Source organism: Porites lutea, chromosome 5 (genome assembly GCF_958299795.1).
Source record: "Porites lutea chromosome 5, jaPorLute2.1, whole genome shotgun sequence".
Classification (NCBI taxonomy): Eukaryota; Metazoa; Cnidaria; class Anthozoa; order Scleractinia; family Poritidae; genus Porites; species Porites lutea.
In genome coordinates, this window is record NC_133205.1 from 11481812 (window position 1) to 11502222 (window position 20411).

Here is a 20411-nt window from a genome sequence, read left to right on the forward strand (position 1 = left end):
GAAATGGGGATCATTTCGGGTTCGGTATCATTTCGGGGTCGATTTGAGGATCATTTCAGGGTTGCAGATCATTTCGGGGTCGGGATCATTTCGGTGGCTGTACAGCTCCCCTAAAAAAGTCCGCCAGTAAATCTAAGTCGATGAATTCACACCAAAAAACACAGAATACATCAAAGGTAAGTCTCCTTTATTTACTTTATAGAAAAATAAGTAAGAATAATGATATTTAACGTTCGCAGACCTCAGTATTTTATTTCTCATACAAAGTAAACTCGTAACGTGAGCTTGGGATGCCAGTGGTTTGACAAGCAGCCAGTTGAGTCAGTAACGCAAAAGTGGAGTGACATCAATGATCGTATTTCCTGTAATTCGAAACAATTTTGTAAGCGAAATTTTGTAGTAACCGAAGTTTCTTTAAATAAGAAGCAGAATTGTTCGACCAAACCTTAGCCGTGAGTGATGAATAACAATTATTCAATGACGTGAGGGTGGCTAGTGAAAACTATTCTGTAAACCCATTTAATTTAATTAGTTTTAAGCTTATTCATGAACATGTCAGCTAAACAAAACCGCTTTTTTTCGTTTTCTCCGTGCTGGCGGGAACAGCTTTTTCGTTTATTTCAGGAAATTTCTTCGTTTGTTACGATAGCAAACTGGAAAGCCAACACCACGAGTTTGGCGTCGCTCCGAGGTGAACTGCATTGTATTTTTCAGTGGCCAATCAGAGCGCGCGTGAATAACACTATCCACTGTTTTAGTACCATACATACATACATCTTACTGAAAACAAGCGATAACATTAATAATAATATAAAGATGTAGCCAAGGCTTATAGTGAAGCTTTTGATTATATACTTCTAACTTACTTTAAAAACCTAAATTTCAAACAAATAAGCTTTAACCCTTGCAAAGAAATCTTGAGAAATTACTTAACTTTAGGTGGGAAATTTGGATGATTAAAAAAAAACATATATCCTAAAATGAAGAAAAAAAACTCTTCTATCAAGCTAACAGATGTATATTTACGTTAATTGTAAATCAAACTGGATCACAATAATAGGCTTGGAAAGAATTACTGCCCACATGGACTGCATCGCCGAACCCTCTCTTCCTCCCACCACACCCTTACGAAACCCACATGAAGCGAAAGTTACACGGATGGCGTCATATCGTATCTAGATGAAATAGTTTTCGAGTCTTTCACCACTATTTTATGCAGACAACACAACAAACTTATCTCGTACCGCTTTCTCAAAGCAGAAAATTTTCAAACCTGTTAGTCTCTCGTAGCGCCAAAGCATCATGGCAACTTTAATTTTGGGAAGATTTTTCTTAGTTTAGACATTTTCAAGTCGCCAAGTACTCTTTGGGCCTTGTTTTGTCCAGTTTTCTTAATTGTAAGCAGCTTCTGCTCAACTTTTTCTGAGACCTTCACGTTCTTAATCCGAAAACACGTCGCAAAGTCTGCAAACATTTCCAAAACCGCGCGCCGTGTTGGACGGTGAGTAAGCTTGCAACTCAACTTTTCAACAAAGATAATTCAATCGAAGCTTGATTTACAGTGGTGCGGTTTTTGTGGATAAGCTAACCCCCCACCTGTGTCAATCCTCATCGCTAACAGATCAGAATTTAAATCTTTTAAGAGGGTGTCGATGACAGAACTAGGGGGGAGGTGATAACGCTCAAATCACGGATTTGGCTCAAACTTGGCACAATTGCTGGGTGTGTTGAGATTAAGAAATCAGGTGGCCGATTATTGAATTCCCTAGGAGTAACAGGGACTCCCCATAAAAAAGATAACATCTGCTCATTTTTGCAAAATTAATTAGCTAACTTTGGTTTGGCTGTTCACAAGTACAAAGGATAGCTTCAAATTAAAGCTAATGAACATATTGTATGTTTATCAGACTTTATGTTCAGTAGTTTATTTTCACTTTCTAATTAATCTTTTCTATTATTTAGCTTATAAAAGAAAGGGCATTATCTCACTGTTTTGATCAAACCCCAAATGTAAGGTATTTAAGCAGTGTTTAAGTGGCCCAAATCTCCGATGGGGAACAACGATTAACCTATGTATATAATTCTCACAATGATAGTCTCGGACAGATATCTTTAAGGTTGTAAAACAAATCATAAAATATTTTGCGCAATCTCATACTTTATTAGTAACGACGTATCGTGTACATCTGTCTCGACGTTTGATTGTCATTTGACCAAAATGGGAAAAAAGGTAAAATTCATTTTTTTTCTTTTTAACAAAAATAGCACAATGTCGGCGAGACGTCACAAATCAGATGGCTCATTATCGATACTAATAGCAGAATCGTTAGAAAGTGTCACCGGAAGCATATTTTCTGTGTTATTATGACCGTTTTGATGGATATTTTATCAGGGTTTATGCACTACTCAGTGGAAAGCCCCTCACTGCCATACCCGAGGGAAAGCGGAGCATTAGACTAGGCATGCCTTCTAAATAAAGCAATTCCCGCTATGCCGTGCGATTTCGTGCGTCAAAAGATCACTTTTGTTCCCCACTCCCGGTGGCAATACAATCCTTCTTTTCCTCTAATTGAACTTTTACAAATCAATAATGTCGTTTATTGCAGTCTTACATTGACTCAATTGTAAAAACTGAATAATAATCCACCTTGAGTTACAGAACTATAGCACTACCCACAGAATAAATCACTATCCAGCTGATAAATATTAGCGAAATCAATTGTGTTATCCAGTGGATAGAGATTTATCAGGCGGATAGTATTATCCACATTTTGAACAACTGCGGCCTCGCCTTAATAATCTCTCCAAGCGATTATGATTACGTGAGCCCTCAGCCTATACAGCCACCTTGAACTTCCCGTCAGAAACAAGGTTATGATTTATGCTCCTGTTCCTGTACCATGCCTGTTCAATTCAAGATGGAGTCAAAGGCAAATCTCCCTCTAAGCCCCTACTAATGGTCTCCACTCAAGCGCTGATACTTGTGCCTAATATTATCGAAAGCCCTGCATACCGTGGCGAAAGTGACGGTTTAAAACCACTTAAAAATCTCCAGCTAATGCCCCGCATTCCCCGGATGGGGGTGCGGCGCTTTCCATTGACTATACGGAACTCACAAAACGTCAAAGGTTTAGTTCAAACGTTCGCTCAGTCCAACTTGTAGGTGCAAAAAGACCAAACAAGAATAAATAATAGTGAAAGATGTTACACACACGTCTTCCTGATGCTTTAGTCCAGATTTTCTGCTCCAGTTTCGTCTAACACTCTGTGGTGTTACTTCCGTGAGGAGCTATAAAAATTGAAACACCTTGAAACATTGCAAAGCGTTGGCTTTTCACCGTACTTTGTAAAATAAAAGTTTTCTATCAGTCGAAATAAGTTATAGTCAGAGGCACCAAAAAATGATTCTCAAAGGTCTCAAAGAATCAGTGACAATCCGTCTATATCTACAGAAACCAGCAAAATGCTCGATAACCCTCCATCTGTGACTGTAGACTCTGCATAACTGTAACTAAACGCAAAATTCCGGACTACTTGACTCCGGAATGCGGAATACACCATTTATTGATTTTTATTGCTTCTACGCGCCAATAGCCTGTTTGAACTGCTTTATTGAAAATAGGCCGTAGAAGTCCTGTTATTTGAAATTTCAAGTTTCTTCAGCTATGTTGATATTAATAAAGATAATCGTCCTTTCTCAGGGATTGTGTTGTTTTTATTGAAAGCCTTATAGTTGGAGCCTTCTGCAAATGACCACCTCTCGTGAGCGACCGCGACCACTTTTACGGTGACGGTTTAGGTTTTTTCCATTGTTTTTAACGTGTTCTAAGCGGCCACCTGATTAATGGTCTTCAGAAGAACTAAACAGACAACAAGATTTACTTACAGTATACTGTAAAAGAGAGTATTATTATGGGTGATAAAAAGAGAGTAAATGGGTGATTTAAAGAAAGCATTATTTTGGGTGATGCAAATTGTAATCTTTTGTCACCACAATGCGGAACACTGAGTTCATTAGATCAACCAACGAGAATTACTACTAGCACCAGAATAACACATATTTACTAAAAAACTAGATATAATAACGAACCGACGGGTATTGCTTGCTGGCATTTCTGACCACAGTCTTATCTATGCTATTCATAAACATAAGCTAAAAGCTGATCCTAAAATAATGAAATTCAGACAATTCCAAAATTTTGACTTTGAAGCCTTCATTGAAGACATTAAAGAGACACCTTCCACTTTGCTTCTTTTATGGATGAGCCAAACGAGATGTGGGATTTCTGGAAATCTTTGTTTCTAGAAGTTGTAAATAAACATGCCCCGATGAGGAAAAGAAAAGTGAAAAGTTAATCTTGACCGTGGATAACATCTGAACTGAGGCAGAAGATGAGGAAGACCGACTTTTTACAAAAGCAAGCAGTTAAGCAGAATTCTTATCAAGCGTGGAACGATTACAAAAAGGCAAGAAATGAAGTAAATGTTAGTATTAAAGAAGCCAGGGCTAATTTCTTTAATGATAGCATTAAGAAACATAGTGGTAATCTGAGGGAAACTTGGAAGGTAATAATTAGTTCCCTGGGACGCTAGTCTAAAACGACAGTTATAAAATTAACGAACTCGTTTATGAGGGCAAAGATTTTGCACAAAAGCAAGATATATATAGCGGAACAAATGAATAACCACTTTTGTCCGCTAGGTAGTAAAGAGGCATCTGGTTTTCCGGATACTGTTTTGCAACCAGAAGATTTCTTAAGTAGAACCGATTCATATTGCTATTTTCTCCCTGTAAATGTAGGATACATTCACAACCCTATCTCTAGTCTCAAACCGTCAGTAAGTTGTGGGCTAGATATTATTTCTAGTAGACTGTTAAAGCTTGTAGTCCGTATATCTCACACTCTATATCGACTCTATATGTGATATTATAAACCACGTGCTGGTGACTGGAATTTTCCTGATGATTGGAAAAAGGCAACAGTACGTCCGATTTTTAAATCCGATAAAAGAAATGTTTTAAGCAACTATCGGTCGATTTCTATTCTACCTGCCATATCGAAAATTATAGAAAGCGTCTTGCACACTCAGGTGTTAGAGTATTTTCAAGCAGGCAATCTGTTAACTGAGTCTTAATCTGGCTTTAGACCTAATCATTCAACCTCTACAGCTTTGATAAGTACAGTAAACCTTTGTCTTACCAACATGGATGCTGGTAAACTAAATAGTAGTGTATTTATTGACTTAAAACAAGCCTTTGACACTGTTGACCATCTCCGGCATCTTACTACGTAAACTGCGTTGTTATGGTGTCAATGACAATGCTCTTCAGTTGTTTAAATCATATTTGACTGATAGAACACAGAGATGCTATGTAAATTTCGTCTCATCCACAGAACAAGATCTTTCACGTGGCATTCCCCAGGGCTTTATACTTGGACCACTATTGTTTATAATTTATATAAATGATTTTCCTACATGTGTACAGCACACAACACCTGGTATGTTTGCCGATGATACTTATATAGCTACAGCTCATGAGGATATATCCACAATTTAATGTTCCTTAAATAGTGATTTAACTGAAGTACATAATTGGCTTAAGATAAACAAATTAAGTTTCAATACTTCCAAAACTAGTTATATAACAATTACCTCCCGGCAAAACTTGAAAGTGGCAAAAGCCAAGTTCATGAATCTAAAGATGGATGATAGACCTATTGAATATAAACTTTAACCTGGGATAAACCCTAACCTGAGATAATCAGATCAAACGTATTTCATGTTAAGTCTTGCGAATGATGTATTTCGCTAACTAAAAGCAGTTGTAATAAAACAGTCATTTCTTTGGGTTCCGTAGGTTTTGCCGGTTCCGGCAGGTTCCGTGGCTCCGCGGTCTGCAGTTGCACAGATTAGTCTTACCCCAGAACGTTGCCTGCCGCTTTAATATGTTTTCCATGGTTTTTCCGCCAACTCACACCTTTAGGAGAATTTATGACAAGCAAATGCAATTCGGTTTTCATACTTCTCTTAACCCACTGGAGGTACATTTTCCTAGTTGTTTTTCTTTTTGTGTGTGTAAGAACGGTACTGTTTCTGAATGAGCATCACACAACAAGGAGGCAAGGACCATAAAACTAATCCAAGACATCAGAAGGCATCTTCTCATTGCTGTTGAATGCCACTGAGCATTGTCACACAAAATTATGCACGGCAATGCACGATTGCACGCCGGGTTCAATTTTACTCAAGGGGGAATTTGTTTGCAGATTTAAATGACAACCACGTTTTCCCACGCATTTCTATCTTAAGACTGCCGATTAAATTCAGTCATTATTTTTTTCTTCAATTGACGATTTCGCCATAGCAAACAGATCATCCGAATCAGATCATATTATATTGCTAATTTTGTTCTTAAGGCCAATCAACGCAGCTTGCTTAGGCAACCACAACAACCACGGCAACAAGAACTTCAAGAAGGCAATATGAAATTTTCACTGTTGCTTAGGTTTACTTGCGTCACCGGGCGTAAATTTTAGTGACTTTAAGTGCGTAAAAAGAAAAAGAGGAACGGTATGGAAGGATTGCGTCGGCGTAAAGAAAGTTGAATATTGCTCGCAAGCCGTTCCCACGTTTGTTCATCCTCACGCCCGGTGACCGCTGTAAAATTAAGCCACAGTTGAAATAAGAATTCCAAACATTATTGCCAGAGAGAATTTTACTCTCGAGAAAGTTCGGTCACATACATTAGCGCAGTTTCCCGTGATGATGCAAGGATCCCCGCTGTTAAAGATTCCCCGTTTTAAAGATTCTCGCTTTTAAATATTCCCCATTTTAAAGATTCCCAGTTTTAAATATTCTCCATTTTAAAGATTCCCGCTTTTAAAGATTCTCCATTTTAAAGAGTCCCCTTTTGCTTGTTTGTAATCGGCTCACTTGATTTGCACATGTCATGGCTGGAGTTTACCCAAAGATAAATCTTTCTCCCTGAGCAATCTAGCTTTTGTGCCGTTATCTTGTTTGCCAATGACAAGCCTATGACGAATCATCTCTTTGGTGAGTGTTCCAAACCGTCAAGATGCTAGCTTCCCCCACCTTTTGACATAGCCGACCGTCAACAGTTTTCTCTGGTGTTTTAATACAGGAATTGAAAATAGACCTTTCGTATACTATATTTCTTTTGGGTAGAAAATATTCTTCTAGCGCAGACAACGCTGACCTAATCGTGATTTATTCATTGCCAAATTAAGATTAAGAAAGATTTGGAGACACTCTTTTCCCATGACAACACGGAAGGTCGCTACACGAATCGCTTGCATGACTCTTGATCCAAACCTGTTGCCACTTCGTAATCCTGTCATTGTTGTTTAAAAAATTCCTAGTTACTGGTGAGACCTCCTCGGCAAATCATAGCCATTGGTACTGGAACATTTGAAGGAACACTGATCATTTAACGTTGCGGCATCGATGCTTCTAAAGAAGTTTGAGACGAGTCGGTCGGCATTGTACTATGCATGCACGTGGTCCGGTAAACTAAAGACTTAAAGGGACACAGTCAGCTCATGCACATGCGCATTAGATACCATTTCTTAGCTGATTTATATGTCACAAGACACACGCTAGAAGTGTATCCAGAATGCTCTAAACAAACCTTGTAGAGTTGAACTACATACTTTAGTTACAAGCCGAGAGCGTGATTACAGACCCTAAGCCATATCGGAACACTCATTTTTTTATATACGATTGAGAATTCACGGATGGATTTTGTCCAGGAAAACCCAACCTCGACGAATACTTCCAAATTCAAACATCGTGAGTAGAGGTGAGAAATGACAAAGGCGTCATAGGGAACAATACAAAGCGGGTACAAAGAAGCAGTTGAGGTATCTAAGGGATGCGTAAGCGGATTTTATTGACCGCCTCGATTGTTTTAAGGGCAGAATGGGCGTGAGTTTGGCCTTTTAAGCCTTTTTAAGGGAAAACAATAGAAATGAGGAGGAGGAGGGGGTGGGGGGAAACAACAAAAATGAGGAGGAGGAGGAGGAGGAGGGTGAGGGAAAACAACAATAGAAATGAGGAGGAGGAGGTGGTGGTGGAGGGAAAACAATAGAAATGAGGCGGTGGTGGTAGTGGTGGTGGTGGAGGGAAAACAATAGAAATGTGGTCGCGATGGTGGTGGTGGTGGAGGGAAAACAATAGAAATGAGGCGGTGGTGGTAGTGGTGGTGGTGGAGGGAAAACAATAGAAATGTGGTCGCGATGGTGGTGGTGGTGGAGGGAAAACAATAGAAATGAGGCGGTGGTGGTAGTGGTGGTGGTGGAGGGAAAACAATAGAAATGTGGTCGCGATGGTGGTGGTGGTGGAGGGAAAACAATAGAAATATGGTGGCGGTGGGAAAACAATAGAAATGTGGCGGCGGTTGTATATAGTTTCACTATCTACGAAGCAGCGTTCAAAAAAAAAGTTGATTGTAGGGTCGATGCATGAGGCATCGATGTAGGGTCGATGTGGGGTCGATGTAAGGTCGATGTAGGGTCGATGTGGGGTCGATGTAAGGTCGATGTAAGGTCGATGTGGGGTCGATGTGGTCGTGGATGGAAAATACACATAATAAAATGAGGAGGAGGAGGGAAACGTAATAAAAACAGATATCTAGCTTTCTTTAATTATTTTAATAGAATCTTTAATCTAATCTTTTTGCAGTTATTTTAATAAAGGGTCATAAAGTTGATTTCTTGTGTCTTGAGAATCGTGTCTGATTTTATTGCTAGCAATTATTAGTCGCGTGTTTCAATTGATCCTTGTTAAGTTATTAATTGGTTTTTTATGTGTTTTATAATAATACGTCAAAATGCTCTCTGGGGGTTTTTACTGTAGAGCTAATTTGTATGTAGCGGTGGGATTGTGAACTCGCATAAATTTACCTGACTAACGGTGCGGGAAACGCTGAGACTTTAATAGTTTTTCATTTCCTCGAGATAGAAAGGAGAAAATGGATTTGTAATAGTCAGACAAACTTGAAATAAAGAGTTTTCAGCTCCACTTTGTGTAAATGTGCGTGTGTTTTGTTTATATATCCGAATTTTAGCGTTGAATAAGAAGACGTACACTAAATTGAGAAAAAGACTTTTCAACTCCACTTTCTGTATGTGTTTTGTTTATATATTCCAGTTTTAGCGCTAAATAAGATATAGTAAGCCGTTTCTCGTGTTGCTAGATGAACGCTTTCTTATTCCTTTTAATAGACGGTCTGAACACCGGGCTCAAGTTACTTAACGGGCAAGCCGAGGTAAGCGTATTGTGCCTATTGTAGTATTCGCTGATTAGTAAACCTATCCACTTCATTATATATGAAGGAAGGCATTTTTTCCCTAGGTTATAACAATGGGTGACTTCATAGACTATCCCTAAACTATCCTTACCTATCCACCAACGGAGCTTATCTTTGCTGAAGCATGACTACTGATATGTGGGAGTAAAAGCCTTAATTTAACGACTTATTCAAATCAGGAAATGTTGAGGGGAAAAACCGAATTGGCGACATTGAATACTTTATTAGTTGATTGCGCCCAGATAATCTCTCAGTGAATTAAAATTCCAGATGGCTTTTCTGTTTGTTGCACTGGCATCGTAAAGTTAGCTAACTAATTATGCATAAAACAGGCAAAATAGCGATTTTCACAGGGGGTCCCCCGTATCTTCCAGGGAATTTAATATTTTGACCTGATATTTTCTCACATAAGCCAACTCCTGATACCTAACATTTGTGCCGAGTTTGACCGAAATCGGTAATTTGAGCATTATCACCCCTCTCCGTGTTCTGCCTAGTTGTCTCATGGACACTCATCCCTTTTTTCTCCGAAACCGCACGGAAACGCTTGCTACGCAGGCTATATGGACACACTCTTAATAAACCGCCACAACTTCCAAAGAGAGAGTGGATCATTCAATCTTCAGTCACTTATTAATTATTGTAGCATGGCATCCTTGTAAATTGGACTTTTTTAACCTTTACCAGGAGCCCATCAAATTTGATGGGCTCCCGCCTTTACTATAGGTGGAGCAGTACAACATTGTATCAGGTAGTATCTATATTTATAATGTTTGTTGTAACTCCTGAAGGATTGGTCAAAGTTGACTTGACTAGTGACTTAAAACAAAGAGAATTAGTCACGTCATTCGTGTGTCTGTACTCTAATAGATGGGCAACGAGTAATGACAGCACGCGGCGGAGCATCCTCTAAATTGTTAAAACGCTGATTGACCTTAGTTCTCTTAATAAATCGCCCATGCATGCAGTTATTGTAAGAAAGAACATCGATAAACGTTGCCATAATACGTGCCTGCATTACCTAGGAGGATTTTTTATAACATTGCAATAAGACGCGCGCTCATCACATTGAAATTACAATCGCAATGATAAAATCCGACAAGTAAGATTGATTTAAATAAAATATAGCCAAAAATACATTAAATAAAATGGAATTCTATAGAGAAAGAGGTTTTAACTGATTAATTCCTCCACACTTTTTCCATTATATTTTCACCGTTCCTCGGATCTCAAACTGTAACGACTTTATTTGAATGGTAATCAAATTGCTTTACTTGAAAGTCGTGTCTAATATTGTTGAAATAGGTTACAAGTTCTTTTAATTTTTTAAATCGGGTAGTTCAGCAGAAAACTTGAAACATCACGTTTTAACTCAGTATAACAAATACATATCTTGGTCTCAATGCATACGTGCAAATTTTTGCTCTAAATATACTGATGCCCTGGCAGCATCTACAATCCATAAGATATAAGGATAATGTAATATTTTTTATATTTTTGATCATCATTGGAATAAGAATCCACTTATTTTCTTTGCTACTTAAAATGAGTGCAAGGCCCTAAAATAAGCTATTGGAACAGGGATACCATGCCCTCTCTTTCGCCCCTTCGTGTACACAGCAAATCTCCTTTCTTCCACACACTCACAAAAATTATCAAGATTGTTTTAAAGCAACTTCGACGGCGACGGCAATTGGTTTAAACTTGCAAAGCAACAGCTATGCACACGCATCACATTGACTGTGTGTCGTGTGTAAACACACAACGACAGATTTTTCTTTCTGCGACCTGTACCAGTTCATTTCCAGGAAATACGTTTTCACTTGGCAAATTGATTGAGTAGAAATAAAGAGAAAGAACGCAGATTCACTTTAGATGGTCTTTGACTTCGACCTCGTGGTTGCGTTAAGTTCTCCCATGGCTCGGTTACCTGAGTTTCTCGCTTAAACCTAAATAGTTATGCTCAACTATTACACTATAGTGAGCGTACCAACGGCCTCCTCTTTTGAGTTCAAAGGTTCTTTGAATGTTGTAGGCTCAGAGCAAATTATGTCAAGTTTGGTACTTGTTTGCTCTCCGTTGAGTGGTCGCCTAGAATCATCACGTCCCTGCTGTGACGAACTTTCAAAAGGACGTAAAATCTGAAACTCTTTCAAAATTGAAAATCTGCAACAATAACACAGATAGGACAGATATTTGACGTAACCACGCCTAAACTGCTTAGTGATGCTTCCGTATACAAGAGGGTTAAGACAGCTGTGAAACACTGTAAGAACGAGTGAAAACTTGAATATCACCTTGGCAATTCGCTGCTGATGGGTGCTCCCAAAGTCTAGTAACATCCATCCGACCTGGCTCGGTAGCATACAGACAGCAAATATAATAACTATGATCGCTAAGGTTTTTGTAACTTTAAAGTTTTCGCGCCTCCTCGCCTGATTTTCCGGGCCATTGGGAGTCTTTTTTCCACAACGACCTGGGCAGGAGCGGTTGAGATCCAATCCGATTCTAATATAGGCTACAGCAATGATTGCTAACGGAAGAACATATTGTAGTACAAACAACGCAGCGGTATAGGCGCGTCTGTGGTCCAAACTCGGCCACGTTTCCACGCATTCCTCCGACTGCTTTGGTTTGGTTACAATCATTAGAGGGAGAACATTAGTGAGCGACAGAATCCACAGAACTATAATCCACAAAACAGCTGACTTCTGACGCATTTCCTGTTTGAAGGGATTTAAAATCACGTGACATCGATGGATTGCCATTGACGTCAGAGTATAGACGCTGACAAAAAATGAAACTGTCATCATCGGGCGGATAAAACGACAGAAGAACGCGTTGACGGGGAGGGTGTGAAACATACCGTAAATGTGAATGGGAAGGAAGAAGATTAGTGTAAGGTCCGATACAGCCAGATTCATGATAAACAAGTCATTCACTGTTTTCTTGCCTCGTTTCGCCCAAATGACAATTAAAACGAGGAGGTTTCCAATCAGTCCGATCACAAATGTTGCGATATAAAATCCCAGCCGCACGTCCCTTTCTAATGAGCTTTGCTTAGCGTGCGTGGAGTTGTCCTGAGACATGCTGTCTTTCTGAGATCGTATATGGAGTCCTCTGTGTAGCTGATGGCTTTCAGTGGATCACTCTTCAAGAAGCGTTCTTGTGCTTCCAAACCCTACTCTTTATTGAAATGGAACCTAGAAGAAGAAAAAAGTATTTTAACCTTTTGGTAACTACCGTAAGATGCTGATGATCACGTTGTCACTTATAACATTATATAGTGCACAACTATCCCCCGAAGGGGGTGATGTGATGAGTGTTGTTTTAGTATTTACCAAATCAGTTGGATAAAAATGAAAAAAGTAACTTTTTTGTAAATTAAAAACATCACTTAGTAGGAAGTGTGTTTACAATTTACAAATATTTCGGGTATTTTGTCTGGTGCGTTTTTATGATCTTGTTGCAAATTCAACAAGAAAAGAAGTTTCTACCTACCAGTAAACACCGACAAGCTGAAGTTCGTCGCTTTCTTGGTATTTGTTCGTACGACTGCTTCATTTATCGCTCAAATTTCGTCTTCCATAAATTTCTCGAAACGAGACGCCATCTTAGCTTGGGGTTGCAAAACATTGTGAATAGCCAAGGATATTCCTAGTTACGGTAGCCAATCAAAACGCGCGAAAATTTCTATTCACTGATTTGGTAAGTACTAATAATCTTTAGAACAGGACGCTTGAAGGCTATTAAGAGAGATCTTAATACATAAGCAACCAAATAAATCTGCGCGTAAAACTTAGTGGTATAGTATGTCTAATATTAATATCCCCTGCTTGTCAGGTTTAGTCAGTTTCAGATACATCTGACCAGATTTTGGTTTAATTAATCGATCTGTTAAAGCGCACTCACTTCTGTTCTTTTTTTTTGTTCAGTCTTAAATGCCCACATTTATATTGCAAAACTAATAACGTAATGTTTTAATCTCCGATAAACTGTAAGTTTATAAAACTAATCAACTTTTATGTCAGGGACTCAGCGAGGGATAATTGGAGTTGCTGAATGAAATGTCGGCCGTGTAGTCTCTTTGGCCTCCGCCATTATACATGGAATGATTCACTCTTACGTAGAAACAGAGTTTCGCCTCAACGTATTAATTTAATATAAGACTTTCTTTAAACCATCACTAGCTGCCCTTCAATACAAAACATAACAGTTACTTCATCCTTTCTAACCAACAAGATTATCATCTCCGTTTAACCATTTAACTTTACCCAGAAATAAAATATTGTTAGTAATTTCAAGGATGTTAAATAAACCCTCTCTAGTATTATAGACGATGCCAGTTCTATTTTTTGATGGCATACGCCGAAAAACAAAATGCCTGCAAAGGTATTGAATAATTTAATTTTAAATAATTCCACAAAAATAAAAATTTGTTGAGAAATTCTGTCGAGGCAGAAATTCATTCGACTTATTCTCTTTCTAGATTGTGGCAATTTTAAGAAACAAGTCCGTCACTAATTGTTGGAATAAAATGTAAGATAAACAAGCCTTGTTTGAATTACTCACATGAACAGCTGCAAATAAACTGCCGCGCAAGTGTACGTTGTAGTGCGTTTTCCTTTCCTTTTCTGGCAGTCCAGACGTTAAATTAGGGAATTTTCTGGTGTGGAAATCACGAAAGAAAGATTACTGTTGATAACCTTTGAATAATATTACCCTAGAAAGCCTGATAAATAAACTACGAGATGAAAAGTTATAGTCATCCAGAACACGCGCCAGCTTATTTAAATGATAATCAACTTTAAGGACAATAGTGAGCCACTCAAGACAGCCTGTCGTTTTTTCCGATTTCGGAAATGTTTATGAAAATCCCCGATTCTTACCTAAGCTTTAGTTATTCAAATTAACTACCATGCCCTTTTAATAACATTGTTCAGCTGCAAGCAGGGTTAGCTTGGGCGTCTAACATTTTTTAAGTAGGAAAATTCATCCAAGATTAATTTCGCCATTTTCAATGTCCGTTCAAATAATATCGATGATTTCAATAAACTTTTTCAACTGCATTCTTTTTCAGTCACTCAAAATTCAAGTCAAGCTCTAATTGATAACAAAGTGAAACCAATACATTATTTTTCATCTTTATAGTCTCTCGGGCAACCACGACACCCTTATTTCATAATTTTGCATTAAAAACACATTCGTGATTTCTTCATCATCATCTTCGTGATTTTTAACCTTACCGAGCAATTAACTGACTATGTCGGTAAATAAACTACCAGTCATTAGTAACGTTATCAATATTTTGTCCTGCGATTCATTCAGTTTATAACACTGACAAGTTTAGAAATGTTTTTAAAGGTCTGTATTTTGAATTGCAGACTTATCGAGAATATGAATTAGCATTTATAAGATTTTAGTTACTTTGATCGTGAAAATCAAAATATTGATTGATACTTTTATTAATTTACAATCTTCTTTAAAAAGCTTTCTTTTTATCTTAAGCAATTCTTTACCATAACGACAATTTATTTGTAGTTAGCAATACATATTTGACTAATAGTTTACGGACAAAGCGTCTATGGTTCAGTACTGAAAAATTAGCTAGTGTTTTTATTTTGATCAAAACTTTCGGCTGCAAAGCATGAAAGGGCTGAAACACTTTTTGGCAAAAGATCTAAATAAATACGGTTGAGGTCGTTGACGGGATATGAAAGAGAGCTGTACCAATACAATAGTTCATTAGAGAATGCCGCTCTCTCGATGAAGGGAATGTCTACAGAAAGTACCTAACACGCCATAGTTGGGCCGCTAAATCTAGCTGAAATTTAACATAATAGAGTTTTAAAGTACAATTTAAGAACTGAACATTTTAAAGGATCGGAACTTTATACACTGGTCACTTCCTTCTTTCGTGGCAAAAAACTACTATGATCTGACCTTATAAATAACCAAAAATGTTCATCTTCGAAAACAAATTACCGAAATTTGTTACCTAAAGGCTTTCCTAAAACGTTTTTTTCATTATTGTTCCTGGACCATTTTTTCCAGAGTGAATGGCAAATTTAGTAAAAAAATAACACAATATACTGTTTCTTCCAGCTTATTCAAAAAAAAATTCTTGGAATACACCTGAAAGTCACTGATTCATTAGTATTTACCAAAAAATAATTACGAACGTGGCAGAACGTCTCTCTGTGAGATATAATGAATCCAATTCAAATAAAGATTCAGCTTCTGAATCTCGAGAGAAAAGTGACGGTTTCTATATTAAGTCAGGTAAACTCATATATTCCTTGTTTACAAGCGGCGTGTTTGAAGTACACAGCAGTTGGACAGTAATGCGAGCAGCTCTACTTTTCCTTAGGAAAAACGAACACTTTTTTTAAAAGCTATCGCCAAAAGTGTCTCTTTTTTTCGACTCTTAAAAAAACTTATGTTTTCTTTCTCCTTCTACTTTACCTCAACTAAAAATTCTCGTTATTAATCGCGGCAACGTTATTTACTATAACAACTATAATTTGTGACTTCGAAAAAGGAAAACTTTCCCTGATGTTATGCTATCGAAATAATTTTCCTTTCAGTTTGGCATCAGTTAACTTGTTTCTTGACTAAAAAATACCTTGTAAAATGTATACCTCACCTGCTTAAAATCAGCCTATATTGAGGTGTTTTGTCGTTTCCAAATCCACTAGGCGGAATGTCTTTTTCGGATTAAAGTGTTTGATACGGTATTCGGACTGACCAGGCAAAACCTCAAGTAGTTTGCACCGTGTAATGATCTTTGGTTTAACCAGCGTTCGCTTTCAGGCTTATTTCTTGGGTATGGAAATTAATTGGGCTGCGATGTAGACGAGAATGATAAGAAAACCAATCACATTTTCAATAAGCAGACAAATTGAGAGTGAAATATCTGAGATGTGCGGCCTTTTTATTGCATTCATCTTTCACACTGGCTGGCAGCAGATGGCTCGCGGATATATCCGGACATTTCTAAACAGAATGATTAACAATAGTCTGAGAACATCTATTTGAAAAGTGCAAAGCATTTGTTTGAGAAAGCTTCTCGCTGTAAAACAAATATACTAAAGAGATATCGAAAAGTGACTTGTACACTGCAGAAAGTTTCTGCTGCTTACAGTGTGTTTGCATGCTGCTCTGATGATTTTCAATACTTAACTATTATTGCTTAAAAGAGAGGGGATATTATTACGTTTCTAAAAGCAGTTTAGTGCAAAATAAATCTGTAGTAAAAACACTTTCACACTTAGTTTTGTATACAGGAAAAGCGTTTTCGTGTACAAGACCAAAATACACATCTAAGTTATAATATCAGGCTTTTTATTCAAGATGTCAGTCCCACTCTTAGCGACCATTATTGTCGCAGCAAGTGCGTCAAAGTTTTCATTTATTTCACTCAATTACTAGGAAGGCGAAGAATAAATATCTAGCTAAAACTAGGGGTAAAAGTGTCAGTGTCATACTGCCAGTTAACTCAAACTGAACGTTAGTTTGCTGCAATTAATTAAATCCAGCGATGTCATGATGACTCGTTTTGTTGGAAATATGAGACCAACGCTTAATTCAGGTTTAATTAATGTTACTTTTCAAGCTAACCTTTTAGTTGACAATACTACAGGAAGTAAGTTATAATACACAATCGCTTTAATTAAGACAAAACCTTTTCGACTGTGCGTGTTAATTATTATGTAACGGTTCCGCTACCTCGTGAAAAGCGGTGTTTGCCGGTAAAATGGAACTGCTATAAAGCGGGGTGAAGTACCTCAAACAATGCAGAACACGAAACAGCTTTTTTTTCGTTCGGGAAATTTCAACATAAAAACCTATCTTTTATATTCAACGCTCACGAATTTTGTTTGTTTGTTTTCTAGGTTTTTCATAACTGATTTTTAGCATGTTGTTTTTCTTTCTGAAAATTACCATGATTCTACTTACATTTGCCATGGCAAGGAACTTCAGAATTCAAGTCGGTATCATTTTGTCTGCACACTTCTGTACCGGGTTCTAACGGGCTCTTGGGACTAAACTTCTGTGAAATCTTTAGTATAGTTTAACATCTTAACCGTACCTTTCTTCAACTGCGTTAAATGCTCTTCAATGGATCCTGTGGTTGTTTTTCGTTTGCCACCAATGGCAACAAAAGAGATTAGGTGTAAAACAATGTTTCAAAACAAATGATTATTTTTCCAAGGGAGTTTCTCTAATTGGGTGGTAGGTGTTATAACGAGTTCATTTATCGTTAAGAACTGGAACTTTTGCCGGTGACAACTGGCACCTTGCAACACCTTGTATAGCGAATAATTTGTGTTCAGTGTCAAAGCCTCGAATTTCGAGAAAACTAGGTAAAAATTCGTTAAAAATTCCTTTATATAAATAGTGAATTAATCACGACGTCCACAGAAAGGGCAATTCGACTTTTTTACGATATAATTTGAGAAAATTTTCCAAGAGTTTCACCGAAACGCACAATAAATATTTCCATTTGTGTTCTTGAAGGATTCACAACAAACAATTCTTTAACAAGCAGCCGAGATTATATTTTTTATCCCCCTAGATAACTACTTAAAAAGTCTGTCCAAACCGAAAATTAGTTTTTATCAACAGAGTTGAAAAGTAGATCGTCCAACGTTAACGGATTTTAAAGTTGATGCACGTTTCAAGCGCTACCACATGTAGTTCTTTGTCAAAGCAAATATAAGTAAGGAGATTCTGATACTGAGGAACAGTGGATCTTAGCTACGCTAATGGCGATGACATGTAACATAAAATCTAGAGTACGTTAAGTGAATGACGGAAAAGGTTAATTGATCCCATGAGGATTTTGAGTGCCACTTCGAAAGTCAATTTTTTGTTCTAGATTATTTCCAGCTCTACTGGTTTCAATGCGTCTTTATTATCATTTCTTACATGAAAATTTCAGTCAAAGGTATTCGCGGAATCAGTCGCGACTAATCCTCTCCCTGTTAAGAACGTTTAGGTCCTGAGTTCAGTTAAGATGCCTATGTTTTGGTCACGTTTAAATGAATCAAATAGTGGGAAATTATTTGGCTAGTTTTAAGACGACTTTGGATAAATTTGAAGTGTTTGTGGATGGATGAAGTTTTGAATTATGCTGATAACATACATATGAATTCACAAATGTTGAGAAATCGCAAAACACCAGGGTGATTAAGCGTAACATGACGTATAAGAAAACAATAGTAAAGCTTATTCTCTGTCGGTGAGACTACCTATAATGAAACAGAGCATAAGGGCTATAATGTGGACGGCAAAGACGTCATGGTTACGTCAGCTGTTACGTCGGCTTAACTTCATCACGTAACATGAGCAGACATCAGCCGATTGACAAGAACAACGTTCTTAAAAGCTTGCTTTTTTTTAAACAGACGAATCCTCAGGGACCACGCAGGGGGAGGGACTGGTACTGAAAGCAAGTAATACTAAAGACAATCGAAGTTACTCTTCTATTTTTACGTTTTACCGAAAGCTGATTATTCACTGCGGAGAACCGTTGTTAAGCGCGCGCGAGCGAAGCCCCAATCGATCCATGCATCCGAGAAATTTTGGTTGTGACGTCAACGTTCGCCGAACGACCGGCCGTTTGTACACAAGCTGGGGGAGGTGGGAAGGGAGTCAGGAGTCAGCTCGACCGGAGGGGAATATGTTGTATTTTCTTGGCGGGAAAACGTACGATGCTTCTGGGCAACCCGCGTTCTTCTTAGCGGAAAATTGCGTTGCCATCGTCGCTTTGAGAAAAAAAATTTCAAGAACTAATTTTCAGCCTCACTTCATAGTAAAACGATTGTGTGACAGCAGTTCTTTTCACTGTTCTGAAAGAGAATAGTCATGTTAACCAATAATAGCCTAGTGAATTCCACATGCAGAGGACAGTACTTTGGCGAAGAACAAAGAGAAAGTGTGAAAGGCACAGAGCAAGAACTAGAGAGGGCTAGAAATAGGAGGCGATATAACAGCGAACAACAACATGAAGCGGAACGAGCCAGGAATAGACGATGGAGGCAAAAAAGTCGCGAACAACAATGCGAAGGGAAATGTGCCAGGAATAGGCAAAGGAGGCAAAACTGCAGCGAACAGCCATGCGAGGCCGAAAGAGCGAGGGATAGAGAAAGGTGGCGAAATAGCAGCCAACAACGCGAAAAGGAACGGGTCCGGTATAGACAGAATAGACAAGCAAGACGCAAAAGAGAATAGTAAAGGCAAAGAGAGCAGCAGCCAAAGTGAAACAGTAGCATTTCAACGGAAGGTGACTACGGTGTGCTTATTTCTATTATCATACAGATGACAGGCCTTTTTTTCAATGTGTTCATGTACGCTGGCATAGTAAGGGCTAGAAGTTTAAAAAAATTCACGATATCCATCGTCTGTCGACAATAGTCTAGTTTCCAATTAAAAATTACCGCTGAATACAAACATTAACGACGCATTCACACAGGGTTAGCCTCGACTTAAAGTAAAATATTCAGAAATTTGACTACACACAATAGACAGAGTAATAACCAGGTCTTTTTCTCGTTGGAATTTGTGAATATATAACTTCAGATGGAGGCTAAGCCTGTCTTTAATTCAGCGGTCATAGCGAACTCGAAACTGGACTATTGCGTCACATAACCGTCAGAATTAAATCAAAAAATAAAATGCTTCGCCGTCGCCGCGTCTAGTATCCTCAGAGATCCAGGGGCAGTTAGTTGGGACGATACAATGTTCGTGGTGAAAGTTTACTGTAATATCGAGACAAGCAACAAAGAAAACGCTCCCTCTCTAGCGATCTATTCAATATTTCTGCATCTTTTGTTTTACTTTCCCCTATGTAAGCGGCCTGAATTCCAATTGACCTCAAGTACTTTACCTGGTCCTCAACAATTGACATAAGAGGTGAAATTACTACCACCAATGGAGTGCTGGGGAAATCATAACCTTTAGCGTTTAAGGATTTTAAAACTCCAGGCAATAGTTGGAAGGTTAGACTCTTTCCGTATCCCGTGGGCAATTTCCCGAAAACATCTCTTCTCCCCACAATCTTCTCAATAATAAACCT

At 38.2% G+C, this 20411-nt stretch overlaps 1 protein-coding gene across 1 annotated transcript; it reads right to left on the reverse strand.

Moving 5' to 3' along the window:
- Positions 1-10759: 10759 nt before the first annotated feature.
- Positions 10760-16114, reverse strand: LOC140939083 (neuropeptide FF receptor 1-like). Its single transcript, XM_073388639.1, has 2 exons — positions 15978-16114; positions 10760-12534 (listed from the first exon to the last, which is right to left on the reverse strand). Exon 2 carries the CDS (start codon positions 12418-12420, stop codon positions 11302-11304), a length of 1119 nt encoding a protein of 372 aa, XP_073244740.1. The 5' UTR covers positions 12421-12534; positions 15978-16114; the 3' UTR covers positions 10760-11301.
- Between the last annotated feature and the right edge of the window lie 4297 nt (positions 16115-20411).